At 44.8% G+C, this 19333-nt stretch overlaps 1 protein-coding gene across 1 annotated transcript in view; it reads right to left on the bottom strand.

The window, feature by feature from the left end:
- LOC109873598 (dynamin-1) overlaps nt 1-19333 on the bottom strand; it is a 110851-nt gene that overhangs the window by 54828 nt on the left and 36690 nt on the right. Inside the window, 5 exon segments of the mRNA XM_031808885.1 lie at nt 8930-9043; nt 13050-13064; nt 13588-13639; nt 13805-13875; nt 14386-14472. Of these exon segments, the coding sequence (XP_031664745.1) occupies nt 8930-9043; nt 13050-13064; nt 13588-13639; nt 13805-13875; nt 14386-14472 (339 nt within the window).

Below are 19333 nucleotides of genomic sequence, written 5' to 3'. Positions count from 1 at the left end.
GACTGTCATGGACAACAGGAGTCTACCTGAATCAACACTTCTCTGCTGGCAGAGGAAAGATGAGAGAGAGAGGAGAGAGGAGAGAGGAGAGAGAGGGAAAGAGGAGAGAGGGAGAGAGGGAGAGGGGAGAGAGAGGGAGAGAGGGAAAGAGGGAGAGAGGGAAAGAGGGAGAGAGGGATTGAGGAGAGAGAGGGAGAGAGTGAAAGAAGGAAAGAGGGAGAGAGGGAAAGGGAAAGAGGGAGAGAGGGAGAGGGAGAGAGGAGAGAGGGAGACAGGGAGTTGGAGGGTGAAAAAGTGGAGGGTGAAAAGGGGACTTCTCTCCGGAGAGACGCCAAGAGGTGAAAGAGGGAGAGAGGAGACGGAGAGCGAGAGTCCATTGACCAACCCATCCAGAACCCTCAAAATGGACTAGGTATCTCTATCCTTTCTGTCTTGTCCTCACCGTGTTAAGTGTCTGTGAAGGAATGATGATGTAAACTGTGTTGGGTAGATGTGCGTTTGAGAGAGTTGGATGGATGTGAGTATGAGAAGTTGGGTATGAACCACTATCTATGTTGAGCGCGTTTCTCCACCGGTAAGTCTATCAGTGTTGTGACCGCTTGGTGACTGTTTCCTGACCACAGCACTACAGATGGTTGCCAGTAAAGGAGCAGTGTCATCACCAAACCAACTTCACACTAAGATCAAAGAGTTCTTAGTTCACTGGTCATTTCTTAGGTGTGGTGAAAAACACGGATTGTAAATATCCATTTTACCTCAACACTTAAGTTCAATGAGGGCATACAAACTCCAGTCTAGTTAGCTAAGACACTGACTGTGAATGTGTCTGTGTGTGTGTGTGTGCGTGTGTGTGTGCGTGTGTGTGTGAGTGTGCACATTTTCATCTGCTTTCATATGTAAAAAAAATATATAATAATTCAGAGACTACTGACACATTGCACAATTTTAAATCGTCTCCTCTGTGACTCATGACAGGGTTTCAAATTACTCTCTCTCTCTCTCTCTCTCTCTCTCTCTCTCTCTCTCTCTCTCTCTCTGCCTTTCTTGCTGCCTCTCTCCCTGCCTCTGCCTCTCTCTCTCTCCCTGCAGGACACAGGAAGGAATACTCAGACTGCCAATCACAACTCATCACTTCTCCCTGACCTCAGCCATTTACTCTCCCATTTTCTTTCTCTGTCTCTTCTCCAGACAAGACCTCTCTTCTTTCTACACTGGGCAGAAATCCCTCTTCTCTCCTGAGTCCATGGGATTGGTCAAATAGCTATTTTGGATACAGTGCAGATAACACAGTGAGTAGTGTGTATGTTTAGGAGTGTTCAGTGTCTACGTGTGTGTGTGTGTTTGTGTGTGTGTGTGTTCAGTGTCTACGTGTGTGTGTGAGCGAATGTGTCTGCGTGCGTGCGCGTGAGTGAGTGTGTGCATATAAGTGTGCGTTCGTGTCTCTGCAGTGTGTGTGTGTGTGTGTGTGTGTGTGTGTGTGTGTGCGTGTGTGTGTGTGTGCGTGCGTGTGTGTGTATGTGCAGTATGTGTGAGTGTTTACATGTATATATGTGTACCTCCTTCACCCTCCTCCCTCGTGGACCAGCAGCCCGCCCCGCCTGCCCAGTGTTCAGACTACCTGTTCAGGAAGTAGTGGTTGCACAGTAGTCTGCACATTGGTTAGGCTGGGTGGGGAAGCGCGAGAATCAGGACACAGAGAGACAGCTAGCCAGTGGGTGACAGCAGCCAAAAAGACCATGGCACTACTCTGGGCAAGCCTGGCACAGCATTAAGAATCCGAACCACAGCCTCAACCACAGAAACAGGCCATGCCCAACTATATACCTGTCTAGTACTGTTGTGTTCTGTTCTGAGTTGATGACTGACTGTATGTCCTGAGAAATTGAAATACAGTTTTTTTGAAGATCAGTCTGAGCCTACTTAGTGTCTAAGACGTCTGCCAGGTCAAATCCAGAAATGGTACTTTGTATTTTGTAAATATTGTCATGGGCAAGAATTAAAACTGCAGATTTCAACTTTGCATAAGACTGTACATGCTATATAATTAAAATGTTATGGTTGAATGGGAAACACTGGTAATGAACATCGATATACTAAAGATGGCTTCTACTGGAGTGGTTATATTTGTATGAAGAACCCAAAATATTACAACCACAGGAGGGTGACTAAGATACAGCATACAGGAGGGTGACTAAGATACAGCATACAGGAGGGTGACTAAGATACAGCATACAGGAGGGTGACTAAGATACAGCATACAGAAGGGTGACTAAGATACAGCATACAGGAGGGTGACTAAGATACAGCATACAGGAGGGTGACTAAGATACAGCATACAGGAGGGTGACTAAGATGCAGCATACAGGAGGATGACTAAGATACAGCATACAGGAGGGTGACTAAGATACAGCATACAGGAGGGTGACTAAGATACAGCATGCAGGAGGGTGACTAAGATACAGCATACAGGAGGGTGACTAAGATACAGCATACAGGAGGGTGACTAAGATGCAGCATACAGGAGGGTGACTAAGTACAGCATACAGGAGGGTGACTAAGATACAGCATACAGGAGGGTGACTAAGATACAGCATACAGGAGGGTGACTAAGATACAGCATACAGGAGGGTGACTAAGATACAGCATACAGGAGGGTGACTAAGATGCAGCATACAGGAGGATGACTAAGATACAGCATACAGGAGGGTGACTAAGATACAGCATACAGGAGGGTGACTAAGATACAGCATGCAGGAGGGTGACTAAGATACAGCATACAGGAGGGTGACTAAGATACAGCATACAGGAGGGTGACTAAGATGCAGCATACAGGAGGGTGACTAAGTACAGCATACAGGAGGGTGACTAAGATACAGCATACAGGAGGGTGACTAAGATACAGCATACAGGAGGGTGACTAAGATACAGTATACAGGAGGGTGACTAAGATACAGCATACAGGAGGGTGACTAAGATACAGTATACAGGAGGGTGACTAAGATACAGCATACAGGAGGGTGACTAAAATACAGCATACAGGAGGATGACTAAGATACAGTATACAGGAGGGTGACTAAGATACAGCATACAGGAGGGTGACTAAGATACAGCATACAGGAGGATGACTAAGATACAGCATACAGGAGGATGACTAAAATACAGCATACAGGAGGATGACTAAGATACCTCATACAGGAGGGTGACTAAGATACAGCATACAGGAGGATGACTAAGATACAGCATACAGGAGGATGACTAAAATACAGCATACAGGAGGATGACTAAGATACAGGATGATGACTAAGATACAGTATACAGGAGGGTGACTAAGATACAGCATACAGGAGGGTGACTAAGATACAGCATACAGGAGGATGACTAAAATACAGCATACAGGAGGATGACTAAGATACAGCATACAGGAGGATGACTAAGATACAGTATACAGGAGGGTGACTAAGATACAGCATACAGGAGGATGACTAAGATACAGCATACAGGAGGATGACTAAGATACAGCATACAGGAGGATGACTAAGATACAGTATACAGGAGGGTGACTAAGATACAGCATACAGGAGGATGACTAAGATACAGCATACAGGAGGATGACTAAGATACAGCATACAGGAGGATGACTAAGATACAGCATACAGGAGGGTGACTAAGATACAGCATACAGGAGGATGAATGACCATAGATTGTTAACCCAAAGTGTAACTGCTGCTCTATGCTAAACAGAAGCTTACAATTAAGTCACAGCCTGAGCAACATAAAGAAATGGTGGTTGTCTCACGCTGACCAATTGGCAGACTACCTCCAAGAAAGCTCCATCTAAAGTCCCTGACATTAAATAAAACACTTGAAAATATCTAAATGATGTCTATGCTTCTGATTCTTTTCTAAGATAGGCTTATGTCTCATACTGTATGACGTCATGTGCCCCTGTAGTTTTTGACTAGACTGACCCAAAAGAGAAAGGGGTTTACATCGATGTACATATCTCTCTCTCTCTCTCTCTCTCTCTCTCTCTCTCTCTCTCTCTCTCACACTCACACACACACACACACACACACACACAAACACACACGCAATCGAGACTGATTCACACGATATCCCGGCTCTCAGATTCTACCAGAGGAATGAAAACCACACAGCAAAATGTTTCCAATTAACAGTCCGCTGTTGAGTGCAACTGCTTTTTATAAGATGCAGTCCTTGAGACACACACACACACACACACACACGTTTTGGTGAGTGCTGTTGAGAGCGAGTGCCTCCTATTGCCCCCCAGGTTATTTACAGCTCAGATCTCCAGTTGAGACTCAGGACTTTACATCAGGACTGGGCTGCAGGGAGACCCCCCCACCCACACACACAAACACACAAACACACAAACACACAAGAAGGGTCCCACAGCAGCTCGATGACAACTATAGCATCGTTGCAAGCTAATGTGCTGTGCGTGTGCGTGTGTGTGTGTGTGCATGCGTGTGTGTGCGTGTGTGTAAATAATGAGAGTCATGGGCTTGGCGTTGGCTCGTGCTTTTGAGGGTTTCTCTTAATTCACTTCTTCTCTGGTTCTCTGGTTCTCTGGTTCTTGAAGCTTTGGGGAGCTCTGTGCTCCAGGGATGCTTGATTCAAAGCCCTGGCATGTCTGGTAATACAAACCAGACCCCTAACCCCCCTAGACCCTACCCTCTGTGTGTGTGTGTGTGTGTGTGTGTGTGTGTGTGTGTGTGTGTGTGTGTGTGTGTGTGTGTGTGTGTGTGTGTGTGTGTGTGTGTGTGTGTGTGTGTGTGTGTGTGTGTGTGTGTGTGTGTGTGTGTGTGTGTGTGTGTGTGTGTTTGTTACCGACTACTGAAGCAGCACAATAGTCTTGACCTCCTCCTCTTTTGTTTTAAGCTGCCAGAACAAGGCATGGGTTCCCAGTAATGAGAAGCTAGACAGTAAAATATGAAGCAAGTCCATTGTTTAAAGCTCTATATGTGTGTTAGTGTGGATGTAGTGTACTAGTGTACTTAACATATGCCAGGTTCATTATAGAGAGTGTGTATGGTGTTCATGTGTGGATGAGTGTGTCTGCGTCCATCTGCGTGGGTGTACGTTAGCCAGTGTGTGTGCTCTGCATGCCCCTCAGTGTTCTTATGTATGTGACTGAGTGTGTAGAAATGAAAGCATGTCCACCTTGCCTAGACAAAGGCATGTTTCTGGTCCCTGCTCATTAAGCCACACTAGTCCGTCTCCTCTGAGCTGGAGCAACGGTGCTATGTTAGTTTTGGGTCCCTGTGCTCAGAGAGACCGCAGAGTTCAAATAAATACATGTGGAGCAACGCCGAAACAGGGAGGGAGGGGAGGATGGAGTTGGGGAGGGGGGCTCCTGTCCTGTATGTGTGTTCGTTATTTGGGATAGGTCTCTGGGGATGGGGGAGGGGAGGGGAGGATGGAGTTGGGGAGGGGGGCTCCTGTCCTGTATGTGTGTTCGTTATTTGGGATAGGTCTCTGGGGATGGGGGAGGGAGGGAAGGATGAAGTTGGGGAGGGGGGCTCCTGTCTTGTATGTGTGTTCGTTATTTGGGATAGGGCTCTGGGGATGGGGGAGGGAGGAGACCGGGACTTTTTTTCAGCGGGAGATGAAAGGAAGACCACAGCATCCTTCTCTCTGTCCCTGTCTCTCTTTCCCTGTCTCTCTGTCCCCGTCTCTCTGTCCCTGTCTCTCTGTCCCTGTCTCTCTGTCCCTGTCTCTCTGTCCCTGTCTCTCTGTCCATGTCTCTCTGTCCCTGTCTCTCTGTCCCTGTCTCTCTGTCCCTGTCTCTCTGTCCCTGTCTCTCTCTGTCCCTGTCTCCCTGTCTCTCTGTCCGTCCCACCTGGTCCTTGTTACTGCGGCCCTAAGCAGCTAACCAGAGACACTCCTCTCCTCCCCCCTCTACTCCTTTACACCCAAATCCCTCCCCGTTCTCTTCCTCTTTCCCTCCTCCTCTCTAGCCCCCTTTGAAATGAAATAAGTTGATGAAAAGTAGCCCTGGGCCCGTATCCACAGTGTCTCAGAATAGGAAATTGGTGGTAAGTGCTGAGAATAGAGATATTTTACTCCTATTTTACTCCTAAAAATATATGCTATGCATGAAGCCACTTTAGTCATAAGAGTCCTACCTAGTCGACAGATATTTAGGGGACCTCATGTTTTGCCCTAACCAGTTATGAGCTACCAGCAGGTGTCTTGATAAGAGAAAAAGACAGTGAGTCACTGGTTCCTGCGCCATTGACAGGTGATTGCTTTAGGGTTGAGAGAATGTTTTGATATTTCTATGTGATCAATCCATACATTTTCTGGACCTACATGCAACAGTATCTCTTGCACTTTTAATGACAGTGACTTTACAAGGCCATCATTTATCTAATGATGGTTTAATTACCTACAAGGTGTTATTTCAAGATATCCCTTTGGAGCGCAACTTTGTTCAAAAAACATATGCTTAAACTGAGCATGCCTCTAACGTGGGCTATTGCAGGCACGTTGTGTTCCATGAAAATGATAGAGCTTTCAAAAGTTGTATGCCACATTATCAGCAGGTGACTTGATACCTGCCGTGCCAAAGCGATTTAGAGTTGTTAAACAGGAGTGACAAGTGTGTTGATATAATGGTAATATTGGCAAATTCAGATTTGAACAATAATCAGAATCGATTTTTAAAAATTAAAAAGGGTTACTTACGCATGCCAACATATTAGGCAATAATTAAGATTAGGCAAAGTGATTGTGTTAGGCAAAAATGATATAAAATGTTTTACCATTGCAACATTTGATGTACAGTCACATTCACAAGGGTTGTCTGAAGCCTTCTATAGAGTTCACAGCTGGCCATGCCTCATCTCCATTGATTATTCCCTACCGTTTTTAACAATGTCAATGAGCATCATCGCTATCTGTCCTTTGCGCTACCTCAAACTGTCGTGATTATCAGCTGAGATCACATTTGATGGTTGGATTTTACTCCTGCATCAGAGTGGGTCATCCTAAAAACCTAGTCTGAGCTGGGAGATTTTTGTTGTTGACTTAAAGCAGATTTTAACAGGATTCTTAAGACCTTTTCTGAGATGCTTTGTGGATACGGGCCCTAGTCTTGAAGGGGAACATGCAGGCCGGCCCTGAAAGAGTGTGTGTGTGTGTGTGTGTGTGTGTGTGTGTGTGTGTGTGTGTGTGTGTGTGTGTGTGTGTGTGTGTGTGTGTGTGTGTGTGTGTGTGTGTGTGTGTGTGTGTGTGTGTGTGTGTGTATGTAATTGGAAACACACACTCAGCGCAGGGCTCTGGTATGCACATGTGGGTGCCAGCTTTGGTGTCTGACATGCTGGGGGGCCCTGTCTCACTTTGAACAGACCCTCTAAACTACCTCTCTCCCTCTCTCCCGCTACAGCCCCGATCACCCCCACCCTCTCTACTTCCACTAACCCCCCCCCCCCCCCCCCCCGACAAAAGAAACATCCATTCACCCGTCTCATCACCTTTAGTGTGTAAAAGAACAGACTCTTTGTTATGTAGAAAAAAAATATCATATAAACTTTCTGTTAGAGACACAAACAAACACTATTGTGCTGCTTCAGTAGTCGGTATTGTAACACACACACGCACACGCACGCACGCAAACACACACACACACACACACTTTCAGGGCCGGCCTGCATGTTCCCCTTCAAGACTAGGGCCCGTATCCACAAAGCATCTCAGAAAAGGTCTTAAGAATCCTGTTAAAATCTGCTTTAAGACAAAAAAAATCTCCCAGCTCAGCCCAGTGATGTGAGTCAGTCAGTGGAGCGGCTGTGGCTAGGGCATGGAGACAGCCAGACTGTGGCTGTCACTAACTTCTAATAGATTTGCAAAGGGTTCTGGGATTGTCTTTGACCAATCTGATCTGGTTCAAATCGTGTCAGGTTCTATCGTGTCAGGTTCAGAACAAACTACACCAGCACATTTTACTGGGAAAACTCAGCATCTGACTTGGAATAAACTATGGAAAAGAAACATAGAATCTTAAAGTAAAACGTCTTACAGTTTTTTTTTACAATTGCGAGGACCCATTTCTCAATAATAAGGCCACTTTTTCAAAACTCTTCACACAGTTCTCCTAACCAACTTTCAGCTTGCCACAGCAGTTAATTTCACATCCAAAATGCACTAAAACTACCAAAACACATACATGTCTCAAGTCAACTCATTCTTCTATAACACTAGCAAAGGTTGTCACCCAACAAGCACACTTTGTCACTCATAAAACAATGACCTAAAATACATTAACAACAGGTAGCATTACACAATGTTTTCTTTTGTAAAATGTCTTCACAAAACAAGAATGACACCTCTCTACTGTTTAGAATACGCTGCAGTTTACGTTACAGGAATGAATCAGACATGATGCAATATGCTTCAATATGTTTTATGGCATTGTTTCTGATGACCATAGAAGCGATTGTAAAAAATTAAAAAATTAAAACTGTAAAGTAAAACTTAAAGTATCTCACTGAAATAATGATATTAGTGGTTTTGTAAAAAGCCACCGATAATCACACGTGAGTTGTGGTTAAATGGAGATGCCTCACTGTGGGGTGACGTGTGCTGGCGGTAAAGACAGGAGCAGCATTTCAGTGCTCTTCTATTGTCATTCCATCCAACACAATACAGCCAATGGATATTAATTGAATAAGACATTCTATGAGAAACCTCCATATGTGAGCTCCTTCCCCCAAAAAACTGTGACAGAACCGGGACATAAGCAAATGAAGTACCTTCATTAAATCACTCTGGTATGAAATCTTTGCTATAAAATCTAAACTGAGAGGTGACACATAAAAAGATCACGAACCAGCAGAGGCCAGTGTGTGTGCAAGCCCTTGTGTCTTTGTGCGCACAAGTGTTTGCATAACCAAAGCCTCACCTCATCATCCTTGTACCAGGACAGGGACTCAGCGGTCAGGACGAACCAGTACTCCTTGGCTCCTCCCTTCATGATGCCAATGTTGTTGATGGTCAGCCAGCCCTTCCTGATCACCTGAGAGAGAGAAGCAGAGGGTCAGAGTCAGAGAGGCAGGCATACACAAAGCTAGCCTTCTCTATCCCCTCTCGGTCTGTGTATGTATAGCATGTGTGTGGTATCCTATCTCACTACTGCCCCTAGTGGCCACAGCGAGTCACTGCAGGGGACACAACATGGGACAAATGGGACCAGATCTGTGGGCTTATCTACTACCATCTAAGCACAACTATCCTTGTGATTCTATCAGTGTCTCTCCCTCTCTAAACATAGAATGCATGTGCCTCTGTATTTACCTTAAACCGATCATTAACCGCTCCTCTCTCCGGCTGAATGAGGATGTGGAGAGAACATTACACAGCTGTGCCACGGACAGAGCACAGTGCACGGGGCATATAGGCCATTCGTAATGCACAGGGGCAGGCAGCACACTGGCACACTGGCCAGCTAGAAGGTAATACAGCAACGGAAGGCAGGCAGCACACTGGCACACTAGAAGGTGGTACAGCGAGGGAAGGCAGGCAGGGACAAAGGAGGACAAAGCTATGTGGAGCTTTATAAACTGAGTGGTTTGAGCCCTGAATTCTGATTGGCTGAAAGCCATGGTATATCAGACAGTATACCACGGGTGTGACGAAACATTTAGTTTTACTGCACTAATTATGTTGGTAACTAGTTTATAATAGAAATAAAGAACCTTGTGGGTTTGTGATATACGGCCAATATACCACGGCTATGGTTGTGTCCAGAAACTCCGCGCTGCGTAGTGCACAACCCTTAGCCATAGTATATTGCCCATATACCACCTCCTCGGGCCTTATTATTTAAGTAAGGCTGCTTTCGAACCGAAATACATGCAGCGCATATGTGGATGCAGGGTTGTTTCATGGTTGTGGGGTGTGGTGGGGTGGAGAGAATGATCATTTGGTTATTAGCTGGCGGATGCCTAGTCATCATGTGTCATGTCAAAACTTCTGTTTTCTCAAACCTTTCTGTTGGACAGCGTTTGTGTTAGTGCAACCAACTGCTTACTTGCCCCTTCCACCAAGGCATTGTTAGTCATTATATTGCATCATATTGGGTGGTTTGAAAATCCACTAGATGGGTAGAGGGGGAGGTAAGAGGGAGATACTAGGGGAGGCGGTTAGTCAAAGCGGCTGCTGAAAGGGGGGAGAGCAGATCTAGGCGGTAAGCGCAGCCAGCTAAACAGGAAACAGCGAGGGCCAATGTGTTTACACTGCCCCTAAGCCCTTTGACCCTCCCGCTTAGGCGGTCACTATGGCAACTGACAGGGTGTGCCTCTGGAGGTGATGTATTTATCTGTGCTGCACTGAGAGACGTTCCCCCTCCTTCACTAGATAGTTAGGCTCTATCAACACACACACAGAGAGAAAGAGAGAGAGAGAGAGAGAGAGAGAGAGAGAGAGAGAGAGAGAGAGAGAGAGAGAGAGAGAGAGAGAGAGACAGACAGACAGACAGAGAGAAAGAGACAGAGACAGAGAGACAGAGACAAAGAGACAAAGAGACAGAGAGACAGAGAGACAGAGAGACAGAGAGACAGAGAGACAGAGAGAGAGAGAGAGAGAGAGAGAGGGAAATTTAATTGAGAGAGAGATGGAAAATAGTGTAGAGTAAAGTAGATGAGAGTAGAGTAGAATAGAATAGTCTAGAGTAGAATGGAGTGGAATAGAGTAGAGTGGAATAGTGTAGAGTAGAGTAGAATAGTGTAGAGTAGAATAGAATAGAATATAGCATAGTGGAGTAGAGAGAAGAGTAGAGCAGAGCAGAGTAGAATAGTGTAGAGTAGAATAGAATAGAATAGAATAGAATAGAATAGAATAGAATAGAGTAGAGTATAGCAGAGTCGGGAGTAGAGTAGAGTGGAATAGTGTAGAGTAAAGTAAAATAGTGTAGAGTAGTGTAGAGTAGAGTAGAATAGTGTAGAGTAGAAGGGTGTAGAGTAGAGTAGAGTAGAATAGAGAGTAGAGTGGAATAGTGTAGAGTAGAATAGTGTAGAGTAGAGTAGAATGGTGTAGAGTAGAATGGTATAGAGTAGAGTAGTGTAGAGTAGAGTGGAGTAGAATAGTGTAGAGTAGAGTAGAATAGTGTAGAGTAGAGTAGAATAGATTAGAGTATAGTAGAGTAGAGAGTAGAGTGGAATAGTGTAGAGTAGATTAGTGTAGCGTAGCGTAGAATGAGTGGAATAGAGTAGAGTTGTGTAGAGTAGAGTGGAGTGGAACAGTATAGAGTAGAGCAGATTATAATAGTGTAGAGTAGAATAATGTAGTGTAGATTATAGTAGAGTAGTGTAAAATAGTGTAGCGTAGAATAGTGTAGTGTAGAGTTTAGTAGAATTGTGTAGAGTAGAGTAGAGTAGAGTAGAGTAGAATAGAATAGTGTAGAGTAGAATAGAGTAGAGTAGAATAGAGTAGAGTAGAATAGTGTAGAGTAGAATAGTGTAGAGTAGAGTAGAATACTGTAGAAGAGTGTAAATAAAGAGTGAGAGAGAGACGGGGGGGCTTAAAGAGAGAATAAGGGGGAACTAGAAAGTGTATAGTGATGTTTCCTCTTTATAAATGGTTTTGTATAACTGGTCTTATAGTTGAGATCTGTGATAGGTGAAACAGCACCACTGGCCTCCCCTTCCGCATCTGTTATTGTTTTAGTTTAGAGGAAATGAGCATTGAGCATCATGGTCATGCTGTGCTGTTCTATCACCCATGCAATGATGTGTTATGATGTCCGAGGGAAAAAAATATATTGTTCATTGTTGTAATATTGCAAACGGACAGTTCCACTGATAAAGATGAGAAACCAATGGCCTGCTCCTACATTAAAGCTACAGTCTTCATCTCTCTGGGATCTGTTGTTATTGGAAGACACATGGCTGCCTTCTTTATCTGGTTCAAGCTACGGCTAGGGGTTGACTGGCTACCCAAACTCCTTTCTCCAGCCAAACACTACGCCACGCCCACGGACCTTAGGTTCTTCTCCACAATGAGTCTGGATCTGAGTACAGTCCCGACGATTTCTAGAACGCAAACACCCTTCTAGCCATTCTGATTGGTCCCAGAAACCAATGGGTTGGGCCAGAGCCAGAACACATCTCTAACCAATTTAGTACTCTGATTGGTTAGAGATTATGCAATCGCTGATGGCTTTGTTTTGTACAACATCCCTCATTTTACGTCACCACAAATGGATGTCAACGATGCCAGTCTCAGACTGAAGTACGTAACGTTAGGGAACATAGCGAAGCAGTAGAACTCAGTCGTCAGGCTAAGGGAGCGTTGAGCGATCACACGGCCAAGGAAAAGGAGGCTCAACTGTTTCGGCAACAAGCTTTGAAATGTGACGTCTCCAAATGGTGTTGCTTCTGTGGGAGAGAGAGACGTCTACACATAAACAGAAGGTGTGCATTATGCAACGGGCAGGCCTATCTGGTCGCAACCCCTCTGTGTTCTGTCTATGTCTGGGGGGGGTGGGGGGGGGGGTGTACTGTGGGATGTGCTATTTTTCCTCTCATGCTGGTTTCTAATGGGAGATGAGCAGCACTAGCTGGGTACTTTTCTATTGTTTTGGATGGGAGCACTGCCTGGAGGAGGGAGGGAGCTCCCTAAAGAAGCCCCAGAGAGCTCCCTAGCCACCTGTCCATCTACAGTAATGAGAAGCTCTTACCACACACACACACACATTCTAACAAACACAGAACCGCACACACATTCTAACGCACACACATACTAACACACTCCCAAAGAAACACGCATACGCAAGGACGCACGCGCACTAACACACACACTCTAACGCACACACACATACAATAACACACTCCCAAAGAAACAAACATATGCAAGCACGCACACGCACTAACACGCACACACACACACACACACACACACACACACACACACACACACACACACACACACACACACACACACACTAAAACACTAACACACACACACTTACACACACACTAACACACACACACTAACACACACACGCACACACACACTCTACTCACCATGATTTCATCCTGCTAAAGCAGAACAGTTGTAGTGATAGAGGTGAAGAGAAAAAGACAACAGAAAGAGAAGTCCCTCAGAAGAAACAGAGATAGAGTGGGAACACAACTAACACACTGCACTACTAAAGAATAACAAAGGAACGATAGAATTTATTCAAGAACAAATGGAGAAGTAATCCAAACTCACTCAAAACTGCACTCACTTGGAACCATAATCTGGTTTGGGAATAGCTCGACATAGACCTTAGGACTAGGGTTGCAAAATTCTTGGAACTTTCAATAGAGTCTCTGGGTTTCCCGAAATCCAAGTTGGAGAATCCCTGATTTCCTGCTTATTTCTTCATGATTCCAGGAATCCTTCAACCAGGATTTTTGGAAGTTTAAACGTCATTGAAAGTTATCCAGAATGTTGCAACTCCACCTAGAACCTTGCATCTTGGGCCATTACAATGCTTTCTGGAAAGCCCATCAGGACAAACATCATAGTGAATGTACTGTAGGACTATCTGTAGGTGCTGTACTGTGCCTATAGTACCTTGTTGCCAGGTTGCTTCTTCTGGGCCACCTGGCTGCTCCTCTGCTGAGCACTACAGGGGTAAACATAATCATAGGTTAGATTGGTACACACACCTAAACACAGGAATCATTAGTACGTCAGGGTAGGTCAGAGTTCACAGACTGTACTGTGTCTGTACTGGGTTATCTGTTCTAATCGACTGTATCAGGAAAGTGGTCAAGAGGGCGACACTCACTTGGCAAAGCCAATGAAGTCCTCATGGTTGGTGTTCATGTAGGCCAGCTCAATGTCAATCAGCAGCATCACCTAGATGGAGGGACACACATCAGGAGTTATTAGACATAACAGTTTGAATTGGGAAGATAGTCACTGGTGTAGTGGAAACCCCCCGCAGGCTCCTGGGGCCCACCTGCCCGTCATCTCACACCCATCTCTACATTGGATTACTTTTTTAAACAAATCCTTTTGACAGCAACCCTTCTTTTTAATCTCCACGTATTGTAAGGGAAGTGTTTGTGTTGTCCATTCTACCTGGTAGTAGTCACTTTTTTAGGGCGGGGCCCAAACTCCAAACTTTGCAGTGGTCCACAGAAACTGCGCTACGCAGTTGTGTGTGTGTGAGACAGTGTGTGTGTGTGTGTGTGTGTGTGTGAGACAGTGTGTGTGTGTGTGTGTGTGTGTGTGTGTGTGTGTGTGTGTGTGTGTGTGTGTGTGTGTGTGTGTGTGTGTGTGTGTGTGTGTGTGTGTGTGTGTGTGTGTGTGTGTGTGTGTGTGTGTGTGTGTGTGTGTGTGTGTGTGTGTGTGTGTGAGCGTCACCTGGTCCTTGGTGCGACTCTCGCGGTCTCGGATATGCTGGGTGACAATCTTGTCCATCTCCTCCCTCAGCATGGGGTACTGAGCCAGCTGTGGGTACAGGACAGCACAGGGCACACCGTGTGGGTAGGGAGGCACAGTTCAGACACGGACCAGACACAAAGCACAGCCAACACAGCCAATACAGCCAAACACACACACTCAAGCACTAACAGCACAAAAACATACAGTGCACAACAAGAGCACAGCACAGACTCTGCCCTAGTCACAACAATGTAAGTTCATCAGTGTTAATATTGGCTTTTCTTAGTGTGTCTATCTTTCCACAAGGGGTTAATCAAATTACAAGTCAATGAATAGTGCAAAGTCTGTATTACTGCCATAAAACACGAAACAGACTTCTGCCCAACAAATAGTCTTCTGCCCAACAAATAGTCTTCTGCCCAACAAATAGTATTCTGCCCAACAAATAGTCTTCTGCCCAACAAATAGTCTTCTGCCCAACAAATAGTCTTCTGCCCAACAAATAGTCTTCTCCCCAACAAATAGTCTTCTGCCCAACAAATAGTCTTCTCCCCAACAAATATTCTTCTGCCCAACAAATAGTCTTCTGCCCAACAAATAGTCTTCTGCCCAACAAATAGTCTTCTGCCCAACAAATAGTCTTCTCCCCAACAAACAGTCTTCTGCCCAACAAATAGTCTTCTGCCCAACAAATAGTCTTCTGCCCAACAAATAGTCTTCTGCCCAACAAATAGTCTTCTCCCCAACAAATAGTCTTCTCCCCAACAAATAGTCTTCTGCCCAACAAATAGTCTTCTCCCCGATAACACATTATTTTCCTGGCACACTACGGCCTTTTTCCATGTGTTCTTTGTAAACACACCAATACAGACATTGGTGTGCTTCCAATACAGCAGACACACAACAGAATCACAGAGTCTGTTAGGAGGAATGCCAACTGAATCACAGAGTCTGGTGGGAGGAAAGCCAACTGAATCACAGAGTCTGGTGGGAGGAATGCCAACTGAATCACAGAGTCTGGTGGGAGGAATGCCAACTGAATCACAGAGTCTGGTGGGAGGAATGCCAACTGAATCACAGAGTCTGGTGGGAGGAATGCCAACTGAATCACAGAGTCTGGTGGGAGGGAGGAAAGCCAACTGAATCACAGAGTCTGGTGGGAGGAATGCCAACTGAATCACAGAGTCTGTTAGGAGGAAAGCCAACTGAATCACAGAGTCTGGTGGGAGGGAGGAAAGCCAACTGAATCACAGAGTCTGGTGGGAGGAATGCCAACTGAATCACAGAGTCTGTTAGGAGGAAAGCCAACTGAATCACAGAGTCTGGTGGGAGGGAGGAAAGCCAACTGAATCACAGAGTCTGGTGGGAGGAATGCCAACTGAATCACAGAGTCTGGTGGGAGGAATGCCAACTGAATCACAGAGTCTGTTAGGAGGAATGCCAACTGAATCACAGAGTCTGGTGGGAGGGAGGAATGCCAACTGAATCACAGAGTCTGGTGGGAGGGAGGAAAGCCAACTGAATCACAGAGTCTGGTGGGAGGAATGCCAACTGAATCACAGAGTCTGGTGGGAGGGAGGAAAGCCAACTGAATCACAGAGTCTGGTGGGAGGGAGGAAAGCCAACTGAATCACAGAGTCTGGTGGGAGGGAGGAAAGCCAACTGAATCACAGAGTCTGATGGGAGGGAGGAAAGCCAACTGAATCACAGAGTCTGGTGGGAGGGAGGAAAGCCAACTGAATCACAGAGTCTGGTGGGAGGGAGGAAAGCCAACTGAATCACAGAGTCTGGTGGGAGGGAGGAAAGCCAACTGAATCACAGAGTCTGATGGGAGGGAGGAAAGCCAACTGAATCACAGAGTCTGGTGGGAGGGAGGAAAGCCAACTGAATCACAGAGTCTGGTGGGAGGGAGGAAAGCCAACTGAATCACAGAGTCTGGTGGGTTGAATGCCAACTGAATCACAGAGTCTGGTGGGAGGGAGGAAAGCCAACTGAATCACAGAGTCTGGTGGGAGGGAGGAAAGCCAACTGAATCACAGAGTCTGGTGGGAGGGAGGAAAGCCAACTGAATCACAGAGTCTGGTGGGAGGGAGGAAAGCCAACTGAATCACAGAGTCTGGTGGGAGGGAGGAAAGCCAACTGAATCACAGAGTCTGGTGGGAGGGAGGAAAGCCAACTGAATCACAGAGTCTGGTGGGAGGGAGGAAAGCCAACTGAATCACAGAGTCTGGTGGGAGGGAGGAAAGCCAACTGAAATCACAGTGAAAGAAAATAAGCTGACGTCTGGCAAGTTACAATGCATCCTTTGCGTTGGCTGTTCAAGGTCACAGGATCACATTGGAATCAATGAGATCCTTCTCTTCTATCGTTGGATTTATCACTTCCTGACATGGGCCCAAATACACAGTAGGCAACATTGAGCTCTTTAAGGCTTATTCATATGTGTAGACAGATAGCCGTGTCATTGACGCCTATTATATTACAGCATTAGTGTCTTCCTTCTATACTGTCATCTAAACACAAGTCCTGGTGACTTATAGTACACTGGTTCTTTGGCTTTGATGACACATTGCAGGGCTATTTCACATACTGTGCTATAATGCCATGTCAGGCTGTTACTAATACAGATGTAGGGTCTTAATTTGATCACCTTGTTGCAGTCGAACTTTCTTGCAATGCAGGTAATGTTCAACTTGTACTGTAGTTCAGGTTTAAAAAATTCAGAGCTGATTTTTCCCACAAATGTATCAACCCCTAAAAAATGTTAATTTAGTATAAAACTCACATTTCCTGTTGCTGTAGGATTATTTGGCTCAAATTAAGATCCTACATCTGTACTACTACCTTATGGCCAGGTGACTTACTAGAGCAGACATTAAATTGACCAATCAAAATAAGACTGATATTAGTGACTTTATAACATTTAAGACCTCAATTAACCAATGTGTCGTTGTAAAGAAGCATTGCAACTTTCATATCCACAACATAGTTCCAGCGCAGCCAGTTAGGAATGTTCTGTTTGACAGAGATGCATCGTAAAAAGTACTTTGATATACAATAACTCATACAAACAGGGTATGGGCAGCATGCAGGAAGATTGTTACACACAAACACACACACACACACAATGCATGGGGAGCAGGGGGAGGACAAGGAGAGAGAGTGGAAGAGGGCAGAAAGACCTCTTGTGGATATTCTGTTTTAATATAGACAAGAGGGCTCTTTTTAATTTAAAAAAAAATGTGCTTGAAGAATAAACAAGTCAGTGAGAGGTGAGACACAACAAGATGTAGAAGACAATAAAGAGAGAGAAATAGAGAGAGTGGGAGAAAGAGAAAGAGAGAGAAACAGAGAGAGATAGATGTTGTGGGTAGATCTGTTAGTTGAGATGCTAAGACACAACTGCTCCACCTGCAACAGCCCTAGTTACTACAACAGATCGAATCATATCGACAGACACAGGAATGGAAGTGAGTAGAATCGACTAGAGGAACTCAAATCAGATGACAGAATCGGAGACTGAGAGGAAGTCGCAAAGACAATATTACTCACTGAGGAGAAAACAAATGCTGGTTACGATGGGAACTTGGGACAATTAGTTCAATTGTCTACTTTGGCCAATCAAAAACAAAACAGAATAAAAACGAATGTTTGAATAGAAATAGAATGACAAAAAACAACATGGGAGTTAAATATCATGGTAAGACCAGAGTAAGGATAGACTGACAGTCTGCTGGACTAATGTGTTGGATGCCATATCTAAAACAAAGAGTGAGCACAGAATGATCCATCGTCTCAGTCCTACCATGTTCAGACTATCAATGTGAATGCGATTCATATTGTTCACCAGCGTTGTACTGACTACATAGCATGTTCCCGAGTGCACACGGGACATAGATATTGAAGTGTGACAGAAAGCTAACCGTATCACACATCTCGAGAAGATGATGTTTAATCAATAGCAGTGTGCATTAGTCAGGTGTCTCCTATTGAAATTAAACTACATACTGTACATTCAGAAAGTATCCACAATGCTTTTCTACATTGGATTGAATTGTCATCTTTTGTCAACGGTCAGCACAACATACTCTGTAATGTCAAAGTGGAAGAATATTATTATTATTTTAGTGTGCCGTAATTAATGGAAAATCAAACACTAATATATCTTGATGAGATAAATATTCAACTCTCTGAGTCAATACATGTTAGAATAAGCTTGGCTGCGATTGCAGCTGTCTTTCTGGGTAAATCTCGAAGAGCTTTCCACACCTGGATTGTACAACATTTGCCCATTACTCTTTAAAAAATTATTCAACTTCTGTCAAGTTGGTTGTTGATCATTGCTAGATGCCAAGTCTTGCCATAGATTTTCACGTTGATTTAAGTCTAAACTGTAACTAGGCCACTCAGGAACATTCAATGCCGTCTTGGTAAGCAACTCCAGTGTATTGTCTTGTTTTTAGATAATTGTCCAGCTAAAAGGTGAATTTGTCTCCAAGTGCCTGTTGGAAAGCAGACTGAACCAAGTTTTCCTCCAGGACTTTGCCTGTGCTTAGTTCTACTCTGTTCATTTTCATCCCACCCCCCAAACCAAAAAACTCCCTAGTCCTTGCCGATGACAAGCATACCCATAACATGATGCAACCACTACCGTGCTTGAGAATATGAAGAGTGGTACTCAGTGATGTGTTGTGTTGGATTTGCCCCAAACATAGCGCTATATATTCAGGACAAAAAGTTAATTTCTTTGCCAGATTTTTTGCAGTATTACTTAAGTGCCTTATTTCAAACAGGACGCATGTTTTGGAATATTTGTATTCTGTACAGACTTATGTACAGGCTCAAAGGGATATTCAATGTTTTTATTTTTACCCATCTACCAATTGGTGCCCTTCTTTGCGATGCATTGGAAAACCTCCCTGGTCTT

Source organism: Oncorhynchus kisutch, linkage group LG29, assembly GCF_002021735.2.
Source record: "Oncorhynchus kisutch isolate 150728-3 linkage group LG29, Okis_V2, whole genome shotgun sequence".
Taxonomy (NCBI): Eukaryota; Metazoa; Chordata; class Actinopteri; order Salmoniformes; family Salmonidae; genus Oncorhynchus; species Oncorhynchus kisutch.
This window is presented reverse-complemented; position numbering and strand designations above follow the sequence as displayed.